Genomic DNA, 20,544 nt, shown 5'->3' with positions numbered 1-20,544 from the left:
TTGCCCATGTCATTAGACTATAATTTTGCTCGGTTTAAAAGAAAGGAAGTGCACGTGAAAACGCGTTTAACCATCACCTCCTAGAGATAGAAGGCCTCTGCACTGTTTGCCATAAACGTCATTCAGACTACCTAGCAAGTTTGCCACATTTTGAAACACAGCATCCTATTTCGTTTCTTTCTTATTTTGGCGTAGAATCTTCCTGATTGGCTCACAAATACCACGTAGTGATTGGATGTGGGGCATGGAAATCGCCAATTCTGAACCTGATCATTTCTTTTCCTCACAACGATGATACTGGCACGAGCAGGGAATTTTTTATCCCCTGAATATTCTGAGGGAAAATGGACTGCTTACTGACGTCACAAGCTGAGTGCGAAGGACTTCTATCTCTAGGAGGTTCTGGTTTAACCCTCAGCGTGTGTGCGTGCGTCCATCATCCAGGAATGGTTAGTGTTTTAGCGGCGCTCAATCTTCTGGAAACGATTGAAATTTTTTCTTCATGAAATTAAGGATTAATAATTTAATCTTGAAAAAAATTTAATATAAATTTTTTCTTTTAAGATGAATTAATTCTTCTTTGTGAATGCCGTTCAGATTGAGTGACCATACGTCCCGTATTTCTCTGTTCGTTCCCCCCCCCTTTTTTTGTAAAAATGCCCCGGTTTCTTTTCCCGCTTTTTAAACAAATCCAACTTCAATTTTTATTCTTCATTAAATTCACAGATTGCAATTATTTTTAACTATTAAATTATATTTTATATATTATTGCAAATATAAATAAAGAATGATATAGATGGCTTTTTTCTCAGCCAGAGATATCAAGGAAACAGTTATTTTCCGGATATTATGCTGAGGTTAGCTCGGAAAGAAAAGTCATCACGTCTCCACCGGGACTCGAACCCAGGCCCTCTTGCATACCGGGCAAGCATGTTACCATCTACACCGCTGGAGACACATGAATCTGCCTTCCTAATTTCAAGTAATTTCATGCCTTTCTAAACCGTCCCACCCGGGGGCTATTTCCTGAAGTTAAGAGAGGCTACTAATGCCTCTACTTCAGCGCTTCATGACACAGTGCGTGAAATTAGGAAGGCAGATTCATGTGTCTCCAGTGGTGTAGATGGTAGCATGCTTGCCCGGTATGCAAGAGGGCCTGGGTTCGAGTCCCGGCGGAGACGTGATGACTTTTCTTTCCGAGCTCACCTCAGTAATATTTCGTGGAATCAGTTTTAATCCACTGCAATTTACAGCCGTGCGTCATTCCCCACAATTAGCGACATTTCAGGTGATTTTAGCTGTATTTGGCAACTTTGCTTACTTTTGGCATCATTTTTTGCGATAATTGGCAATACGGAACATTGCCAATTATTGCCAAAAATGATGCCAAAAGTAAGCAAAGTCGCTAAGTTGCATATTTGTGTGTTCTAGCTTATTATTGATATTTCTCTATTTTCTGACAGGTTTGATTGCACTGTATTAAACAGGGTCAGGGTACATTGTGTGTTAGAATGCTTGCCTACCCCCCCCCCCTCACGCGGTTTTGCGCTGATTGTGGGTTCAAATCAGGATTCTCTACTTGACCACACCTTTTTTTCGATTTTAGTCAATTTGCAAGTCTAAGTTTGATTGCACATCCATCTTTCACAAAAGACAACTGAAAAAAACGGAACTTTTTGACTGAGCCGCACTGAGAACAGCTTTTTTGCAGCTATTCCCACAGCCTAGGGGGTTAAAATAACTCCAAAAAGCGTGTGATATTCCAAATAGGCCCTTTATTGCGACCCTTCAATTAAAAGAGAGAATTCCATTACAAACAGCTATTTAAATATGAGGAATAACAATGCGTTATATATAATATCAAAAACTTTTCATAAGGCTTAGCAGGTATTTTACACACAGAAGACTCTCCGACCTTCCAGTTTTCGATGATATATGTAATTTTTTGGGCTAAAATGGTTTTCATTGTCTGTTCCAGTATTCCCTCGACATTGCTCCAACTCCGGGAATGGGCATCATCAGGAGACGTTTACGGATCTCGAAACTTCGGCAAAATGACTCCTTCGGGATGTCTTGAGATTCCAGGCTGAATCAACTGCCATTTTTGAACGAAGTGTGACGTCGGTATTATCGCTACAGCCAATCGCTGTTCCCTACCATGCTGTTTTTTAACTATTACGCTCCACTTTGAACAAAAAAACTGGTTCCGCCCCTGCAACATGGAGTCCGCCTGCATCTCTAGGCGCCTTAGGGTAAAATATAGTTTCCATTACTACACTCAAATCAAAATTAGACAACGGGCCAAAAGGACAAAAGAAACGGAAAATTAAACGGGACTTATCGATAAACGAGACACAGATCATCTCTTCGATTCCACTGTTGAGAAGCCGAACTGACACTGGCAGTTAGGCGAATTTGGTCATTTTCCCGCCAAAGCGAAAAAATACCTCCGTGATTTGGCGCAATGGTAACAATTTACTTTAGGCATCTGGTATCATTTTGGGGGAAAAAATCACAGGCCAAAGACTTTTTCCGTGCCTGGGAAGACTCTCATATTCACCAACAAAAGCAGAAATTTGTTGTAATTATAGTCAAAATTTGCGAGATATCATTATTTTTGCGGGGATGGAGGATTCAGGATCCTCCCACAAATTCCGGGATACTTGGCAGCTATATCCGGATGCTGTTACACGTTAATCGGAGCTACGTCGAGCGAATTCTCAAACATGGAAGACTCCATCAGACATACATTGGTGTTCGATTTCAATACCCATTGGTTTGATATTCAGCGTTATTCTGGACCATGAGAACTGTTCCGTCGGTATCAGTATCAGACATCTACCAGAGCGCTTGTACCCTCTACAGTCAATCAGGTCTGATAGGCCTTGAGCGTTGTCGGGTCGTACAGCGTCCGGATCTTATAATACATGAACTTGAAGAAGAACAGCAGGTTGTCGAACCGTCCGCAGTACTCGACCCCGGGACACCTGAACTGATGGAGCTCGACGAGGAAGTAATATACGGCTTCAACCGTGGCCAAGTGATTCTCGGGCTTGCCTCTCTGGTGCCTCCAGAACAGCGACTTATGAGATGTGAGAACACAACAAGGCAGGCCTAGGAAGAAAAAACAAACGATTTAATTAATGTAATTAATTACAGAAGTTAAATTTTCTTTTTAAATTCTTTAAATGACGGCTAACAAAATAGAAACCACGTTAAGCCGAGGCCACACCCATGTCGTCCAGCCTGGCACATGTTTAATAATACGTAAGCCCACGCGAGTAGTGTGGCCGCTCCACCATTGGCAATGCTCATCAAGTGTTGGAGGCTGAAAGGTATCGGAAAGCTGGTTTAAGAGAACGACATGGACCTTGCAGCCCCCCCCCCCCCAAGTCAAAGGAGTCGCCTTCCGTCTCGATCTTCCAAGTCGGGTGGATACACATTTGTCGAAGAGCGCCAACAGTCACAGCACGGAGAGTGTTCTGGAAGCAAATATTCGCCCATGAACATTGGGCCAGGCTGGGCTAGTGTGTAGCCAGCCTATTTTGCTGGTGCTTTTTGGCAGCAGGGAGAGGCAAACATTGGAAGCAAATGTTTGCGACTATCGGACCAGGCGGGGCATTAGCGTGCACCCTAGCTTTATTGAAAGAATCATCGGCTTAACTAGCTTTATTGAAAGAAGTGCAGGAAGGTAAATTGAATTGTAATGGGGGGGGGGGGAACAGATCAAGAACCAATGTTTTAGATCAGAGCTCTTCGACATTTTTTCTAGCCACGAGCACTGCCTGTAACCATCATCAAAAGAAGAGCACCCCTTACTGCAAGTTTGACATACGTTACGTATGCCTGGATAAATTAGTTTGATTTTAATCCTTGAAAATCGGTCACCAGTATCGAGCACTCTGGGTACTTCAGGGAGCACTGCAGTGCTCAGGAGCAACAGACTGAAGATGTCTGTTTTAGAGTGTGAGGCACCTCGCTCTAAAACAAGAAAGAAGACCCTTTGCCCATTTTAGCGTATAACAGATTTGTCACTTCACGTGACACTTATTTTTAACGAAATAATTTAAAAATAAGCAAGATAGCGAAGCTAACGAACTTGACGCGACCACCAATAGACAGCGCCTTCATTTCCAACCCATCTCATGAATGGCAGTAAATTGCAATATAGCGATATGGCCAGAGTTGGTGTTCGGTGAAGTAGTGTTTCAAGTTTCTCTCCGCAGAGAGCAGACAGACATTCAACATCATACTTACATAACACCTGGAAATTCAACCATTTACCATCTTCACTGCAAAATATAGAAGACAGATCGCCGAAACACCACAACTCCGACAACATAAATACGTTAGACGCACGCACACACAGCACGATCCTGCATGCACCAATTCATCAGAAATTCTGCTGAGGAGTACGGATAAGTAGCACTAACAGTCTTTAGAGTGCAGAGGACTGGATCAGGAGTCGTCAACTTCTCACTGTTCAGGAGCCAACATAATGGCCAGCTGCAGCGTCGAGAGCCCCACCAGCGGTAACACTCCGACGTATAAGCCGCACCCGTAAAATTACCCAGAAAACTCGAAAGATTTGTGTCCGCCACAAGCAATAGAGTCGACGCTCGTTATAACGACTATCCCATTACAACGACCGGAGTTGGGATAAGTAACAAATATTTTCATAGAACGACTATCATATAAATTTTATTATCGATATAACGGCCCTGTCAATATAGGATCCGTTTTCGACGGGACGAAGAGGGTCGTTATATCGAGCGTCGACTGTATGATGAAAAACGGGCAATTTAGCCATTAAAATTTTTACACTGGTGCTCCTCTTCTTCACGAACTGATAAATATCCATATACATTTAAATACATTAATAGTTTGAATTTTACAGACAAAACATCTTTTTTTTAAATATTTTTCTGCAATTATTTCTACACCATACGCAATCGGTGGGGTCGCGCGGGTCGAATATACACTCGGAGAAGATTGATCCACGTACCTATAGACTTGGATGAGAGTTTTATTATTGGGGCGTGGAAAGTGTGCCAAAAAATTCAGTAGCGTGGATGGTATTGACTGACTATCATGGGTGAATGAATTCGTGATGGTACCAATTTACCCCATAGTAAATTTTACCTAGTCCAAGTAGAAAAAGTTGAGGGTAAAGATCCCGAAATTATAATATATAAAGTTGATAAAGAAATTCAAGAAGAAGAAATATTGAATTCAATAAGTGATAAAGGACAAGAAATAGAAAAAATATGATTACTAATTATGAGTACAGAGGTCATAAAAATTGGATATTACAGGTGGATCCAAAAACATATCCAGAACTAATGGAGAATGGAGCCATTTATATCGAGTGGCGTCGGTACACATTGAAAGAGTACTTAAGACCACTACAGTGCTTCAAATGTGTCGGGGTTTCAATCACTTAGCAAAATCATGTAGAATTTTAACTGGTTGTAAACAATGTGGATCGCAAGATCATAAATTAGAACAAGGAAACTTTGAGAAAAAGTGTAAAAACTGTGAGTTGCAGAATAAGAAAAGAATGGGAGAGAAGTGGCCAATTGACCATTTGTGCACAAGTGGACAGTGTCAATACCTTCTAGAGCAGAGCTGCTAGAGAGAGACCTGCTCTAGAAGGTATTGACAGTGTAGAGTTTTACAAAAAGAAATTAATAAACTTAAAGACCGTAATAAATAAGGATAACTGACATTTAAAATTGTAAAAGCCCACATAAGAGACTTTGTTAAATTATACTAGTTATAATTCTTGTAAATATATATATAAAAGATTTTACATGGCTATGCAAAAAATGTAAAGCCATTTATTAAAAATGTGAATTTACAACCAGCGTGGATGAGTGGGGTCCTAGTTTGGTATTAGTTTGATTTATCTTATAAGTTTTAAGATAAGTTTATTTAGTTGAGACACGAATTGTGTCTGAATTGGGCAGGATTGCCCTTGTGGCGTCCGAACTACAGAAAATTCCGGATATCCTATGCTCGAGACGGATAAGCCTCAGCTTACCTAGTCCCCAGTCCGCTTGCCAGCTGTTGGCCACCCCTGGACTGGATAATCCACCCGTGTCGTTAGTCCGGCCCGTCCAGAAAGTGCGATCCGGTGTTTTCAAGGCGGGTTTTCTTCGAGCATATATAGCCTGCCGCACTTTAATTTTCAAACGCCATTTTCTCGGGAACACTGGCGATTCAAAAATCATATCCAAGTAAAAAAAAAAATAATAAGAAAGAACTTTTCTGTTCCACGGATAATATATAATCTAATATAAATCATCTAAAAATGGAAATTTCGCAACGAAAATTTCAATTTCAGATACAAGATTAATATTCCGACGAATTCTCCGCCTTAATAAAATACCACGAGTTTTCTTAAAACTGTTCGTTGTGTATACTCGTGCCGCACAACAACAAACTTTAATAACGACGAGACCGTAATAATAACGGTCTTGGGGAATATGATCGAAAACTAATAGTTGTCGAGGGAGGCGGGGCATCGGCAAAGCAGAACTTTGATGATGATGTTGATGTCTCTGCAAAAGATGGAAGAACAATCAGATTCTTGGTGCGCGGTGGCTTGTGATGAAGAGAATCAACTGCAATCTCTCTCTCTTTGACCGTAATTGAGGAAAGTCTCTTCGGTCGTGTCAACAACGCCCCGTGTAAACGAAAAAGCAATCAGGCCCTCGAAAATATCTCATTTGCATTGAGGGGGGGGGGGAAGAAGAGAGCGCAGCGAAAAGCCGCTTCTGTTTCCGAGGAGAAGTATTAAAACCCCGTTTTCGGCGAAGTATAATGCACTGAGAAGATACCATTGATATCCTAATGAAATCAATAACACGAGCGAAGACGATAAAATAGACTGAGAGATATCTAACTAATTGCGCAACAATGACTACCTTCAGATTTGAATTAAAAGTTCATTAAAGCCGGAATTTAAGTGGTGATCCGGTAAAAACGATGAGGAGGTTAAAACAATTTCTGCAATAAAGCACTGGCTTCGAAGACGGGATCTTATTCGATTCGATTTTCTCCCACGTATGTTTAAGGGTGGATTAAAGTGGTTTTTTTTTCATTCTGTACAGAAAACTGCCTGATGATAGTTCAATTTTCTGATATAGACAGTTTAATGGAAACATGACTATAATTATTGATTTCTAATTCCAGACAACGTACCCTCAAGTCGATACTTCAAGTCTGGGGTACTCCAAATCGAATTCGTAGACATCAGCTATGGACGCATAAACTAGACTGTGCAGTTTTCATGTCAGCTTCTAGTTAAACGCTACTACTACTATTTAACCGCACATGCATCCGGTAAACATTGTGAGATTTTTAACGAATTCGCACGTGCAGGAACGTATTGTGTGTGTAGCTAGCCCTAACGTATTTGTGCTGTCAATGTTTTGCTGGTTTCGTGCTACACTGGCGCAGCCATCTCTCTTCCATATTTTGAAGTGAAAATAGCAAATACCCAAATTTTCGTGTTGTGCAAAATATCGTACGTGTTGAAGTTCTACCTGATGTCTGAGGAGAGAATTTTTCAAATGGGAAACTGGCTCTCATACGCTCCTAGAAGTTTCAAAACAGCAGAAAACCACCTTCAATCGACTACCAAGGTGCCGCCAACGGGGGTTAGATTATTGAGAAAATTCATCTCTGCCCAGAGATGAATTTTCCTTCCCTGAAACATTGATATCTCCTCACACTCAGTCAGTTTTCCGTATCTGCCGTCAGAACTGGTTAGACGCCAAAGTTTGCACTCTCAAGCAGCGAGTTTGTCAGAATTAGAAATTACATCAGAAAACTATCGCGTTAGACACCATGTTTTGCACTCAGAACTTGCTAGTTAGATGCCACAGTCAGAAATCGAAGCTAATGAGTTTGAATCCGAATGGTCTGTACTCAGAACTAAACTGTAGGTTAAATTCTGCACTCAAAACTTGTTAGATGCCAAAGTCTGTACTCTCAAACAGCGAGTTGGATCCCCCTGGTCTGCACGCAGAACTAGCTAGTTTAGCTAGACTTTAACGTCGAGCTGCTAGACGTTAGATGCTATAGATGTTAGAATATATATCTCCAAAGCTGCAAATTCAAGAGTCTACATTCATAAGTAGAAAGTTAGGATCTACAGAGAGATAGATGGCTTTTCTCAGCCCGAGATACCAAGCAAACAGTTATTTTCCGGATATTATGCTGAGGTGAACTCGGAAAGAAAAGTCATCACGTTTCCACCGGGACTCGAACCCAGGCCCTCTTCCATATGGGCAAGCATGCCACCATCTACACCACCGGAGACATGACCCTGCCATCCTTATTTCGCGCACTATGGCGTGAGGTGCTGAAGTAGAGACATTAGTAGCCTCTCTTAACTTCAGGAAATGGCCCCTGGGTGGGACGGTTTAGAGAGAGATAGATGGCTTTCTTTCAGCAAGAGGACCTGGGTTCATGTTCCGGCGGACACGTGATGACTTTTCTTTCCGAGTTCAACTCAGCATAATATCCGGAAAATAACTGTTTCCTTAGAATCTACAGTTTGCATGCAGAAATTTTGAATCAGACACTACAGACTACACCCCCCAGATCTTGTAAAATAGACAAAACATCTTGCCCAAAATGCACCACGAAAAAATGCACCATCTAAAATTCTTTCCGGTAACTACAGTAGTCCTCCCTCTTAATTCAAACTGATCAAGATCTGCTCGGATTAGCGAAAAATTCGGACCAACGGGATTCATTTCTTTAACCATTCAATGGCAGCGTACATCGTTACGTGTTAAATAAGCGCTCAGGACTTTATAATTTCGTTTATTCAGGGTCGTTCTAACGAATTCGTAGTCATGGATGACAACACCACTGCGTTTAACAACCTAGATTTGATAGATCCTGGTGACCATTCTCATCCTCAGACGGGAAAGTTAAAATTCACAAGTCTGTCTAACGGGTGTCCTTGCTTCAAGAGACCCCCAATGACTACACTTAATTGCAATTAGTAACAATTAGCGCAAAATTGTGGGGCCTCAAGTGGCTCATACCGTCTAAGATAGCCCTGAGAATGGGTAGGCACTTTTATTCATACCTTTTCATGAACCCTGTTCTTAAGATGTTCGGTTCCGAGATGTTCAGATTAACGTGGTTCGGTTCAGCTGGGTTCCACAGCAACTCTTACTTACGAATCGCCATCACTAAGGAGGCAGAAAATATTCGAGAGACGTCTTGAACAGTTTTTCCTGAACCCAGAAGCAAGAGTGGAGAGAGGAAAACCCTTTCGTTAAAATGAATTCCAAACACGTCCGGAAATGACACGATATTTGCATTCGGAAAGATTAAAAAAAAGAGAAGCCATCCCGAACGGTTTTAACATGCGTGGGCCGCCATCATTCATCAATGTTTCTGTGTGTGTGTGTGCTATCAATCCTTCTTGACCCTCAAAAAATCTATATATATAAGTAGGAAGGTGGCAAGAACCAGATTCAGGATAGCTGCACGTATCGAATGATGGATGGCGGCCCATCTCCCTGGATATAAGTCAGCATGACAGTTGCAAGAGAACGTTGCTTGCGTCAGATGCGGGACGGAAACGCGATGCGACGAGGTCCGGCTACGTACGCACGAGAACACGATTTTTCGGATTCTTTTTCCTTCTCGAGACGTTTTGACGCGATTCTCAGACTTTTCCCATTGGATGGTAAAGGCCACTCATGTGCGCATGAATGTAACGTGACTAATAGCCAAAAATGATGGCTATGTAATCAAGGACTATTGGTAAACATCGCGTCCGGCGGATGACAATTCGGGCCAATCAACAGCTCTCAAATCGATGGTCTGCAAGTGCTGAAAGCGATACGACCGTTATATGGACACGGATTAATTGAAAAGCCTGAAATAAACCCGGCTTAAGTGACCCGCGCACTTCAACAGATAACTCAAATGGTTCGCACTCTGTAAACGGTTGAGCACCCTTATTCTACAGCGGGAGGGGGGGGGGAGGGGTCTTCAACCCTTCGGACATCGGGGGCGAAATTCAAAACTTCCCACGATACCCGCGGGCCACCAACTAATTAGTGAGGTATTTAGAATTACAGTCGACGCCGCTAATCAGAATCACGTATAATGTCAGCATTCGGATGTTGTTATCACTTTTGCGAAGAACGGAAGAGACCAAACAAAGGACAAAATTCGCTTATAGTTATCGGGACTTCGGATAATGTTATCATTTTTATTTCCTGTCGGAAGTTTTTTCTGAAGCTAAGGTTTGACCAAACTTATTTCTTTCCCTGTAAGTTGTCGTTATCAGGGTGCGAGACTACGTAGGAATCTCGTGATAACGAACTCCAAGAGACCGGATAAATCACTTCGTTATAACGAAATTCCGTTATAAAGGAATTTCCAGGTTTTGGAACTGTTCCTGTGTAAACTTATCTGGGGGATTAGAAAAGGGTTCGTTAAAACGAGATTTTTTTCGCTACAACGGCATTCGTTAAAACGGGATTCGACTGCAGTAGGTTAGAAGGTGTGCTCTCTTCCTCTCCCTTGTGGACAAGCATTTCCGTATTTTATGCACTTAATCAGCTCGTAACATTGGCTGTGATTCATGTACTAGTTGAGCAGCTTTTGCAATGACATTCTAAAGCTGAAGATAAATGTATGACGCAAAAAAAAGAATTTTCTTCAGTTCATGATCAGTTTCTTCCAATTGACCAGATTCTAATTTCTTTTACCGAGATAATCCTTCCTCTACGGATCCAAGAAACATATTGCACATTAAAGATATCGTAATTCGTGATATACATTGTTACATTCTAACGCCTCACAATGGCCGAATAACAAAAATGCCGAGTTTAGCTCAAAGGATAAAGAAAGTCCCGTTTTAGAATAGAATTAAAAAATAAAAGGAAACGCGATTGAACATTTTGCAAAACATTTATGGGGTAAAGAAAAACAGAGTTGCGCCGTTTTATCAACACCCGTTTACCATATGCCCTCTTAGACCAAACGGTATATGGCCACCGTACTTGCAAAAGGAACTTTTCGGATATAGTTATCATTCAATTATTGTTATCAGTCACGCCGAGTCCATACGTGATGGCATTAAGTGGCATGAACTGTATAAAATGGACTCCAGATTCAAAATGGCACAGTGACATCGCAACAGAAGAGCCCTTGAGTTGAACAGGTGTCCAAAATAACTGAAGACTTCAATTATTTTTTTTCATTAATTATTGATTTCCATTAGCTCTGAAATTATTTCTTTCGCCGATTCTGGAGAAGTTTCGGATTAACAACTTCTCTTATTCATTCTGAATTTGCTTTAAATGATTCTGTAATTATTTACTCCGTTAACTCTGGAATTATTTGTCTCAATAAATCTTTAAACGGTATTTACATCGATCATTTTCGGAAGTAACTTCTTTCACCAATTCTTGAATTATTATTGTTATTTTTTTTTATCAATTATGAAATTTTTACCGCTGATGCTGATATTATTTCTTCCACTACTTTTGAAAATATTTATTTCAAATATTTTCAGAATTATTGAAAGAAGAAATTAACTATTTTCTGCAATTCTAGAATTATTCGTCTACTAGCTGTTAGCCGCGGCTTCGCTCGCGTGAATTTGGAAATCCGAAAATTCATCCTTGAGACTAATTTAGGGAGTGAATTTTGAGAAATCCCTTCTCATAGCGAGTCTTTGCATCATAAAATGAAGATATTGACAAAATTTCAAATTTATAGTTTCAGCGGTTTTCACTCGGCACGATTTCTCTTCATAGCATTTCAACCCTCCTTATGACCCCCCTAAAGTGTCGAATTTTGAAAAACCTTCTTAGAGTGAGTCTTTGCCATGAAATAAAACTACTGACCAAATTTCATAAATATAGATTCACCGGATTCGGTTGGGCGTCATTTCTCTATGTAACAATTGAAACCTCTTAAGACCCCCCCCCCCCCTCCAGGGGTCAAATTTTCAAAAACAACTTCTGAGCCGGTCTTTACATCATAAAATAAAACTACCGACCAAATTCCATACATATAGCTTCAATGTTCTGGCACGGCGTAATTTCTGTGTATAACCTCTGAACCCCCCTTATGACCCCTTTGGGGGTCGAATTTTGAAAAACCCTTTCTTAGTGAGTCTTTACGTCATCAAATAACAGTACTGACCAAATTTCTTAAATAATGCTCCAGCGGTTTCGGCTCGGCGTCATTTCTCTGTATAACCTTTAAACCCACTAATGCCCCCCCCCCTTCCCCCTTAGGGGCCGAATTTTGTAAAACCCTTTCTAGTGGGTCTTGAGCTATGGGTCGCGATCCGAATTCGATTCGCAGTGACTTCCGAGGTTGGATCATACAAATCCACTTACAGCCAGAGATTCTTGAACTATGGGTCACGCCCCTAACTTGACTCGCAGGGAATTCCTAGATGAGCCGTAAAACTCCATTTCCGAGCCTGTTATAAATGCACTTGTTGGGTAACTGATTTTACTAATTTCGAAAATCAAGTATATATCCATATGTTCAATGGACTCCGTAAGAATTCCGTTACCAATCAGCTGCAGCACCTCCTCAACAGGCCACAACTTATTTCATGCTCACCATGTAAATAATCCTATTACTAATAATCGAGCACGAACGCATTCCCATAAATTAACTCCTAACGATCAAAAATAATGAAGCAGCCATTAAATTTCACACGGCATCACTTATGGCTGTTGTTTTTTATTATCGATGACCGATTATGCAATCAATAAAAAAAAGAGCTCCAAAATTAATTAATTTTCCCACACATTATATAATTAGTTCGGTTTTGAGGGGGGGGGAGATAATTTCTAAAGAATAATTTGAGCAGAAAAAATTCTCTTTTCAACGAAATTATTTTTTCAAATTTCTTAATTGGTTTTCAATAAAAGTTCTTTTATGTAGCTGTGACGTCACTGATCCGTGCAACGAATTAAAAACGATTAATTTTATAACCTCGTTATAATTAAAAAAAAAATCGATTAAAAAATGCCAGCTGGTGTAAGTAGTTCCATAAAGTAACCTTACACTAGAGTTTACCCTAGCGCAGGAGTTCCTAAAATTTTTATCCGCCCATGTGGCCGCTGTGGTGGTCGAGTGGTTATAGTGCCGGACTCGTGATGCGAGGATCCGGGTTCGAACCCCACAGTGGTGGTCGGCTGAAGTTGGTTTTCTGTGGTTCCCAACTTCAAGGCGCAAATGCGAGCCGATCTCCCCGTTAAAAAGTCTCGCCACAGAGAGCAACAGTCCTACAACGGTAAATCATTCAACCATAACACTTCACTCATAGTTAGTAAAACTGGGGGCAGATGACAGCACTACACATAACAAACATTACACAGGAACAAACTTTACGTCAGGTTGCACTACACGTACACGCACATTCCCGCATGTACCGATTCGTTGGGGGGTCCTGTTGTTTTTTGGTGCGTTTCTGGAGTGGTGTCGTGCTATCTTCCTTCTCGGTTTATAACCTTAGGGTAATGTATTTTTTAGCTTCCTTACCTTACATCAAGTCTTACCTGATTGTTTTGTGCTTTTATAAGCAATATATAGAAGGATGGAACACAGACCACTCCAGAAACGCACAAAACACTACTACTCCCGGGGGTAAGCTGTTCCATTTAACAACCCTATTAGAGAAAAATTCCGTGCGGCGGCACCCCAACTTGGAGCTGTCTCTTACCCACCGCCTTGTGCACCAACAAGAGCACGCGTAGCTCTTCTCCAAACCCCCCTCCCCCAAGTCTATATCCCTCTGTAGGTGTCTCCAAAACCTTACGGCATACGAACTAAGCACCGGAAAAGGGGAAGGGCACTTTAGGAGAAGGCGAAAACACCTTAAGAATGAAATCGAGCATTCTGAGGGGTTTTTTTTTGCCCCACCACTGAACAGTGTCCAGAAAAGCCTAAGCCGCTCGTGAATAAGAATGCCCAGATCGGTGATCCTAGGTACATTCTGAATAATGACACCACAGAAATCATAATTGAAACGTGGGTGGTTCGAACGAATATGAACGACCATGCAGTTGTCAAGAATAAAGGTTACGCTCCATTCACTTGCTCACGGTAAATATTGTTAAAGTGGGTCTGGAGCAATTGTGGGAGGGGTCCTGCTGCTGGTAAACTTGTGGCTGTCTGGTCTGGTGTGGGCGGTTTGCTGGTCCTGGATGTCCACGGTGAATTTTCATTTCACCGTGGCCCACGTCTCGTGAGACGAACCAGCTTATATCCCCTAGGGGGCAGAGTGGGGGTCGCGGTTGGTCTGCAGCAACTCCCCATCGCTTTCATTTTCGACTCACCCCATTAATTTAACGTCATCTGCGAATCTGCTAACAACCGCATCGATACCGAGATGATGATCGAATTTATCGATAAAAAGTGAAAAAAGTATAGGGCCAAGGACAATTCCTTGAGGGACTCCACTTGTGACACTTGTCTAATCAAAGAGTTTGCCGTTCACCATAACCCGCTGTGACCTACCTCTCAATCACGAGTCTATTTAATTCAGAAAGTTGACCCAATCCCAATCTCGAGTAAACGCTTCAAAAGTTTATCTTAATGGACCCGATCGAATGTCTTCTGGAAATCAAGATAAATAACATCGAAATTTTTGCCCTTACCCAAAGCCTTACTCACGTGATCACAGAAGCAAAGGAAAATTTTTCACCACTACCTGATTTTTCCTTCGCGTGGAAACGAGCTTAACGCATATCGCTCTAGATTTTTGTAAAATATGGTGGGAAAAAATGTGTCTACTTCCACATTCCAGTAGAAGTATTTATAAAATTCTCATAGGTGGGGCGGCTGATGGCCGGCGGAGATTTACATTGTCATGAAATTTTTGTACGATGTAATTTCATTCAAAAAACAATTTGATACGAATTGATAGTCATCCCAAGATTTTGGGGGCCACAAGAAAGTATTGTGGTTCAAAGGCGGACATTAATTAATAAATCATTATAAATATAAACAAATGGGAATATGAGGAAAATATTTCACAATTTTAACACGAATCTAGAAGCGCTGAGCCACAAGTCATTGCAATTATTGTGCAATGCAGAGATATCGCGACGGTATGACGTGGGCAATCCCACCCCCATAAAAAATACAATGAAGAAAATAATTCTAAAAATACAATCATACGCCAATAACACTTATCTCATGAAGATAAGAATAACTCAAAGATGAAAAATACCGATCTATTATCCCCGTCTGTGTTGTTTTGACCCAACCCCCTGTATCAAAGGAAATTCCCACCCAAGGCCAAACAGATTAACTCAAGACGCCCGCCGAGAGCGATTCAAACACCAAAATACGTACTATATATATTTGACGAACTTATTCACGGGAGGAAAATTCCAGAGATTAGCACTTAAAATGGAAAACGCGTCCTCGGGGAACTGTGAGAAGAAGCCATTCTCAGTGAAAGTTCCAAAAGTCGAAGAGGTTTTGAGGCTTTAAAAAAGGGGCGAATTTCAATTGACGTTTGGATTCACGGACCAGAAAAACCAAGCGCAGCTCGGAGAAATATGCAAAATACGGAAGACGACTCGGAATATCCAAGTCTTTACCTCTCTCATTTCCCAACCAATTTAAAATTAGTGCATTTTCTATGCCTAATATGATCACATATTCGACCCACGAAACATCCTATTTGAAAGTTACACTATTATCCACATACTGTATACACTTTTCATATAAAGTACGAAAATGAAACGCTCACGATGGGAGGTAGGTTTACGAAGCGAAAAGCCATATTAAGAGGGGTTTCCAAGCAATTTAATGAGCTCCCAGACACTTCAGAGCGTATGCGGTTTCATCAGGTACCGCCACTAGAAACTCTTTATAGAAGTAAAATTGTTATTATTATCACTGTAAGTCTTCATTTATTAGAAATCTGAGTATGAGAACTTTTCGGTTTATGAGCAAGAAAATTGATGACTTTAATTAAAAATGAGAAAGTTTATGTGGGGAAAAGAGGTTATGGCATCCCGTTTAAAACGACAGCAGCATTTGATCACATCAATAACTGATATTTATATGATGTGCACATAATATAGGGTTGTATAAATGTAGTTATTATTTCGTGAGGAAAAATAAAAGTTGCATTTTTAAAAGATTAATTCAATGCAAGCATGAAATCTGACTTTAAAAAAAAATTGTGCCATTAATTTTTCATGCTAATAGATATTTTCTGAAATTTTCAATTTCAAACGAGAGAGAGGAGAATATTAAGCTAATACAATCCAAGTTTGGTATCTCAAAATGCTTCTCTGGTGATTTACATAAAAATACTTACTCAAGCTTTACTCAACCCGCTCTAATAAGGCGTGCGAGAATACATCAAAAATACAGAATGTCCAATAATAATAGTAAATACAGTTTTCTAATACATGCAGTTCCTTTTATATAAAAAAAGTATAGGTTGTCCTAGAACGAGACTGGACAAATCCCAGGTGCCAGACCGCATAAAAAAATTTCCTTTGCATAATTACTAAATTGCAGGCTGGGAGCAGAACAAAATGTTTGGAATTTATAGCAGCATATCCGCCATGAAGAATGAGGGTCACTATGGCCATAGAAAAGTCAAAAGAAGTATCATTTCGGACATTCTTGTTCGGGTACAAATATTTCTGGGGCCTAAAACTTTCTTCCGGATTTTTCTGCTAGAGGTCCATTTCTGTCCTTGAACTTTGTCACAAAAACAAGAACAATGAGAGTGCAAGAGCTCAAAACACAAAAACTAATAATTCTTCCCCTAGAACCCCAACTCACTTATCTATCCCACTTTACAAGGGCGTAGCGAGGGGGGGGGGACTTGGGGGTCTGCCCCCCCCCCCCGAAATGTGAGAAAATGACCGAAAAAAGGGAAAAAGATGGCCAAATCCATTGTTCTGTCACTTTGGTCCCCCTCCGAAATGAAAGTGGTACCCCCCCCCCCCCGAACGAAATTTCTGGCTACGCCCCTGCCACTTTAGTAGTCACCTTATAACGTGGCGACCTCACTCACGTCATGAGGAGTGGCAGGTAAATTTCATACAACGGTGATAAAGAGGGAAAAATTTTCTGCTTTTGAGGCAGTGGGGGAAGAAAAATATCGTCCCTTTCTCTTCTCTAACGGTATTATGCGCGTGAACAAGGGCTGGACAAATATATTGCCCCACACGCCCGGGGCATGCAAAAATTACGACTAGTCATGTATTTTTTTTTTTCGACCACATGCCCGACGCGGGCATATAAGAAAAATTGAGCATTTCGTTTTTTTTTTTTTCATCGGCGATGACACAAGTGTTTCTTCAGAAACGCGTGAAATTTCATAGAAATTGCTTTCTTTGGCAGCCATGAAGCAAGTGTTAGTCAACGTATTTTGATCTATTTTCAAGGTCCTAATATCCAGCAGCCCAGTGCGGTTATGGACTCTCATATACTGCAACTGGGCCGAAAATGGAATCATATACTGCAACTGGGCTGAAAATGGAATCATATATCATATGCTGCATCAAGGCTGTTCTAGAAAATGGAAAACCTCACTTCCAGCGAAATAGCATCAGAATTCATGATATTATGGGAGAGAGAAAAGACTTAGTTTGCACAAAAACGTGAAAAATTATTATTTTTTCAAAAAGTTTATACATTATGAGGACTTATATCATAGGCGGCGATAGGCTTGGAATTTGGGGGTGGGGCCCGATGATGATGTCAATTGATATATACACACAACATATACATTAGATTAGTCGACTCCACCTTTGACGCTGGGGAAGGGGGGGGGGGGCGCATCTCCGCCCATGACTTATATTATACAATGTTGTATAAAGAGTTCGGAAGGAATACAAATTCTGCGATTGATTCTAAAATGATCAAAAATATTTATGCCACATTGCTTTTCTATAAAAAAATATCGGAAAAAATATCCATCAAAAAAATATAGGATCTGTGCGCTGCCATCTATGAAATGAAAACTAAACTATGTTGTAATTTTTCTGAGTAAAGTTGTAGTTTGTTTCAAACCGGTATGCAGTATTAAAACGAGCAAAATGTGTTATATTTTCTGTTGTTTTTATTCTGCATACTGGCGTAGGTTTTATGCGCCAAAATACAAATGAATATGTTATTTTGCCACTGAATTAACACGAAAAAATTTAGTAATTATCAGTATTTTGGTGCATGAAATTAACACTGGAATGCTCATAAAAATTATAGTATTATACCACACATTGTTCATTTTCATTCTGCTTGTCGGTTCAAAACCTACAACCATTTTATTGGGAGAATTATAAAAGAGTTTTGGTTTATTTTATTTTACAGGTGACAGCAGACGTCCAACCTTGTATGGCTTCTCATATTTGTATAGCAAAGTATGAAAATCTGAAATATAATAAGTCAGAAGGCTAAGAAATTTTCCTCCAATTTCTTTTTTCTCACCGGTTCACAAAATATTTCACCCATTTATGTCGCCAGGCTTTTAGTGGCAATAGGTAATTTCATCCATTGTCTTACAATTCAATTCGACACCCCCCTATCCTAGGTCCTTACCTGCAGCCTGATCCCACATAGTAAATCGGCTATGATTCTATAAGCAAGGTGAATAGTAACTTGAATTCTTTTCCGACGTCAACCACATGGAAAATTATAATGAGTGCTAACTGACAAATTTTAGATTTTTAATTGTTGACCAAATTCTTTTCTCAACATTTTTTATGTAAATGAATCAATTTTTTTTTTAATTTTTCCAAGTAAGTAAATCTAGTGATAATATTTTTCAAGCGTGTAAAATATTGTATGATTTGGACATCTATCATTTTCAGTTACATTCCTGAAGGGCCATGTGAATATTTGGAGATTTTTCGAGCCCTGGTGTAAAGGACAATATTTTTTGCCCCCTATCACACCCAGGGTTACTGAGACCTTATTTTTTTGGCGCCAGTGGCCTAAAATCCATGTTAATCCCCTTAACGATGAGGGACAAGATACCCCGGTCTTGTGTAAATGTCAAAAATTTATTCAAGCTCTCTCCCCCTTCCTTTGGGACTCTTCATTGGTAACCCTGTAAAAGAAATTTGTATTTTTTCTTTCCCTCAAGTTCTGTATATCAAGTATCTGTTCTTCTGCTAGAGCATAGTTTCCCAATTTTTTTTGTCCCATCGCCCCCTTCTTCAGAAATGTTTTTCTCAAATCGCCCCCCACCCAACGCAATCTAACCCAAAGGATCCTATGTTATACCCATATCTTCTACCGCCCCCTGGAACTTTCCATTGCTCCCAAGGGGGCATTAACGCCCACGTTGGGAATCACTGCACTAGAGTTTGGCAATAAAAAAATGTAGCTGGGAAAAAGAACACAACCCTGTTCTAATCTAATACTCCCTCCCTCCATTTCCCATGTGTAAACAATGATATCCAGTTTTTCAAGTTTATCTCCACTAGCTAAACTGTCCATCATTCAAATTTCTTGTCAAAAGATGGCGTTTGAAAGAGTTAGCATGCACTACACAGAAAAATAATTTGTAAGAATGGTTTCTATTGGAGAAACACTTTGTCCTGAAGTATACTATCATAAAATTTACTTCAAGATATCAAAAATTTTCAAGCTCTATAAGTTCATCTACTACTTCTAAATCATATATGCACTTAGTAAAATTCCTTCTGGGGAATTTATAATGAAATGGTGATACTGGAATATGTTGTGTGTGGGGATATGCATGACACAGAGGTACTTATGATGTCGGAATTATGCATGTTTTGTGCTTGACAAGTGTTACTACTACTACTAAACCACACATGCACCTCAGGAACTCCTATCAAAATAGTGTATGTCAAAATATGTTGTGTACCTAATGTGATATTTGTTTCTTAGGAATGTGTATTATGTGTTTTAGAAGTACTGCCATCCGTTGAACATATTGGAAGTGAAAGAGGTGAATGCTTGAATTTTGGTGGTTTGTATGTGTTGTGCCGTCAGTGTGTAGAAAGATGCGAGTTCAACAGTAAAATCTGTCCTTGCATTTGAGACCATTACCATTATATTTACCATTTTTTAAATAAAAAATGGTATTAACAAGTATCAGTTAGCTACATAAATTAACATTTAAATCAAATAACAGTCAGTCAAAGTTTATGAAGAAACTAGAGATCCAGATTTTATATGTAGCTTAGGCGTTATATGCTGTAATACCTCCCACATCAAGAGCAAATAAAAATATTTTTACATGTGCATATTTAAATGTATATGCAGATCGACAGCATGTATTTGATGTCAGTGACAGAATAAATAGCAAAAATAATTTATGAGCTAATTTTGTCAAGATTTATGTAGACGTGCGCTCCTATAATTAAAATAAGCTAATTTCCCACATTAATTTTAACCAGCTCTAAAGCATTACAACATATCTACTCATAATCTTTCTAATCGGAAATAGCTTTCCACTCCCTTTATTTTGGGTACTGATATTTTTACTGTAAATGCCTTCAGTATATCCTGATGATTTTCTTC

General features: G+C 40.0%; 1 protein-coding gene across 2 annotated transcripts in view; it reads right to left on the bottom strand.

The window, feature by feature from the left end:
• Positions 1 to 1,755: 1,755 nt before the first annotated feature.
• LOC149084693 (tRNA-uridine aminocarboxypropyltransferase 1) overlaps positions 1,756 to 20,544 on the bottom strand; it is a 32,635-nt gene continuing 13,846 nt past the window's right edge. For both annotated transcript variants that reach the window (XM_089235116.1, XM_089235117.1), the window contains exon 6: positions 1,756 to 3,114. In XM_089235116.1, the coding sequence (XP_089091242.1) occupies positions 2,870 to 3,114 (245 nt within the window). In that variant the 3' untranslated portion in view covers positions 1,756 to 2,869. The remainder of the gene's footprint in view (positions 3,115 to 20,544) is intronic.

The sequence above is a fragment of the Pholcus phalangioides genome, unplaced genomic scaffold, assembly GCF_987345545.1.
Source record: "Pholcus phalangioides strain wild (caught in Gottingen) unplaced genomic scaffold, Ppha-v1.0 ptg000008l_1, whole genome shotgun sequence".
Taxonomy (NCBI): Eukaryota; Metazoa; Arthropoda; class Arachnida; order Araneae; family Pholcidae; genus Pholcus; species Pholcus phalangioides.
The sequence above is the reverse complement of the archived record's forward strand: the minus strand, read 5'-3'. Positions and strand labels throughout refer to the sequence as shown.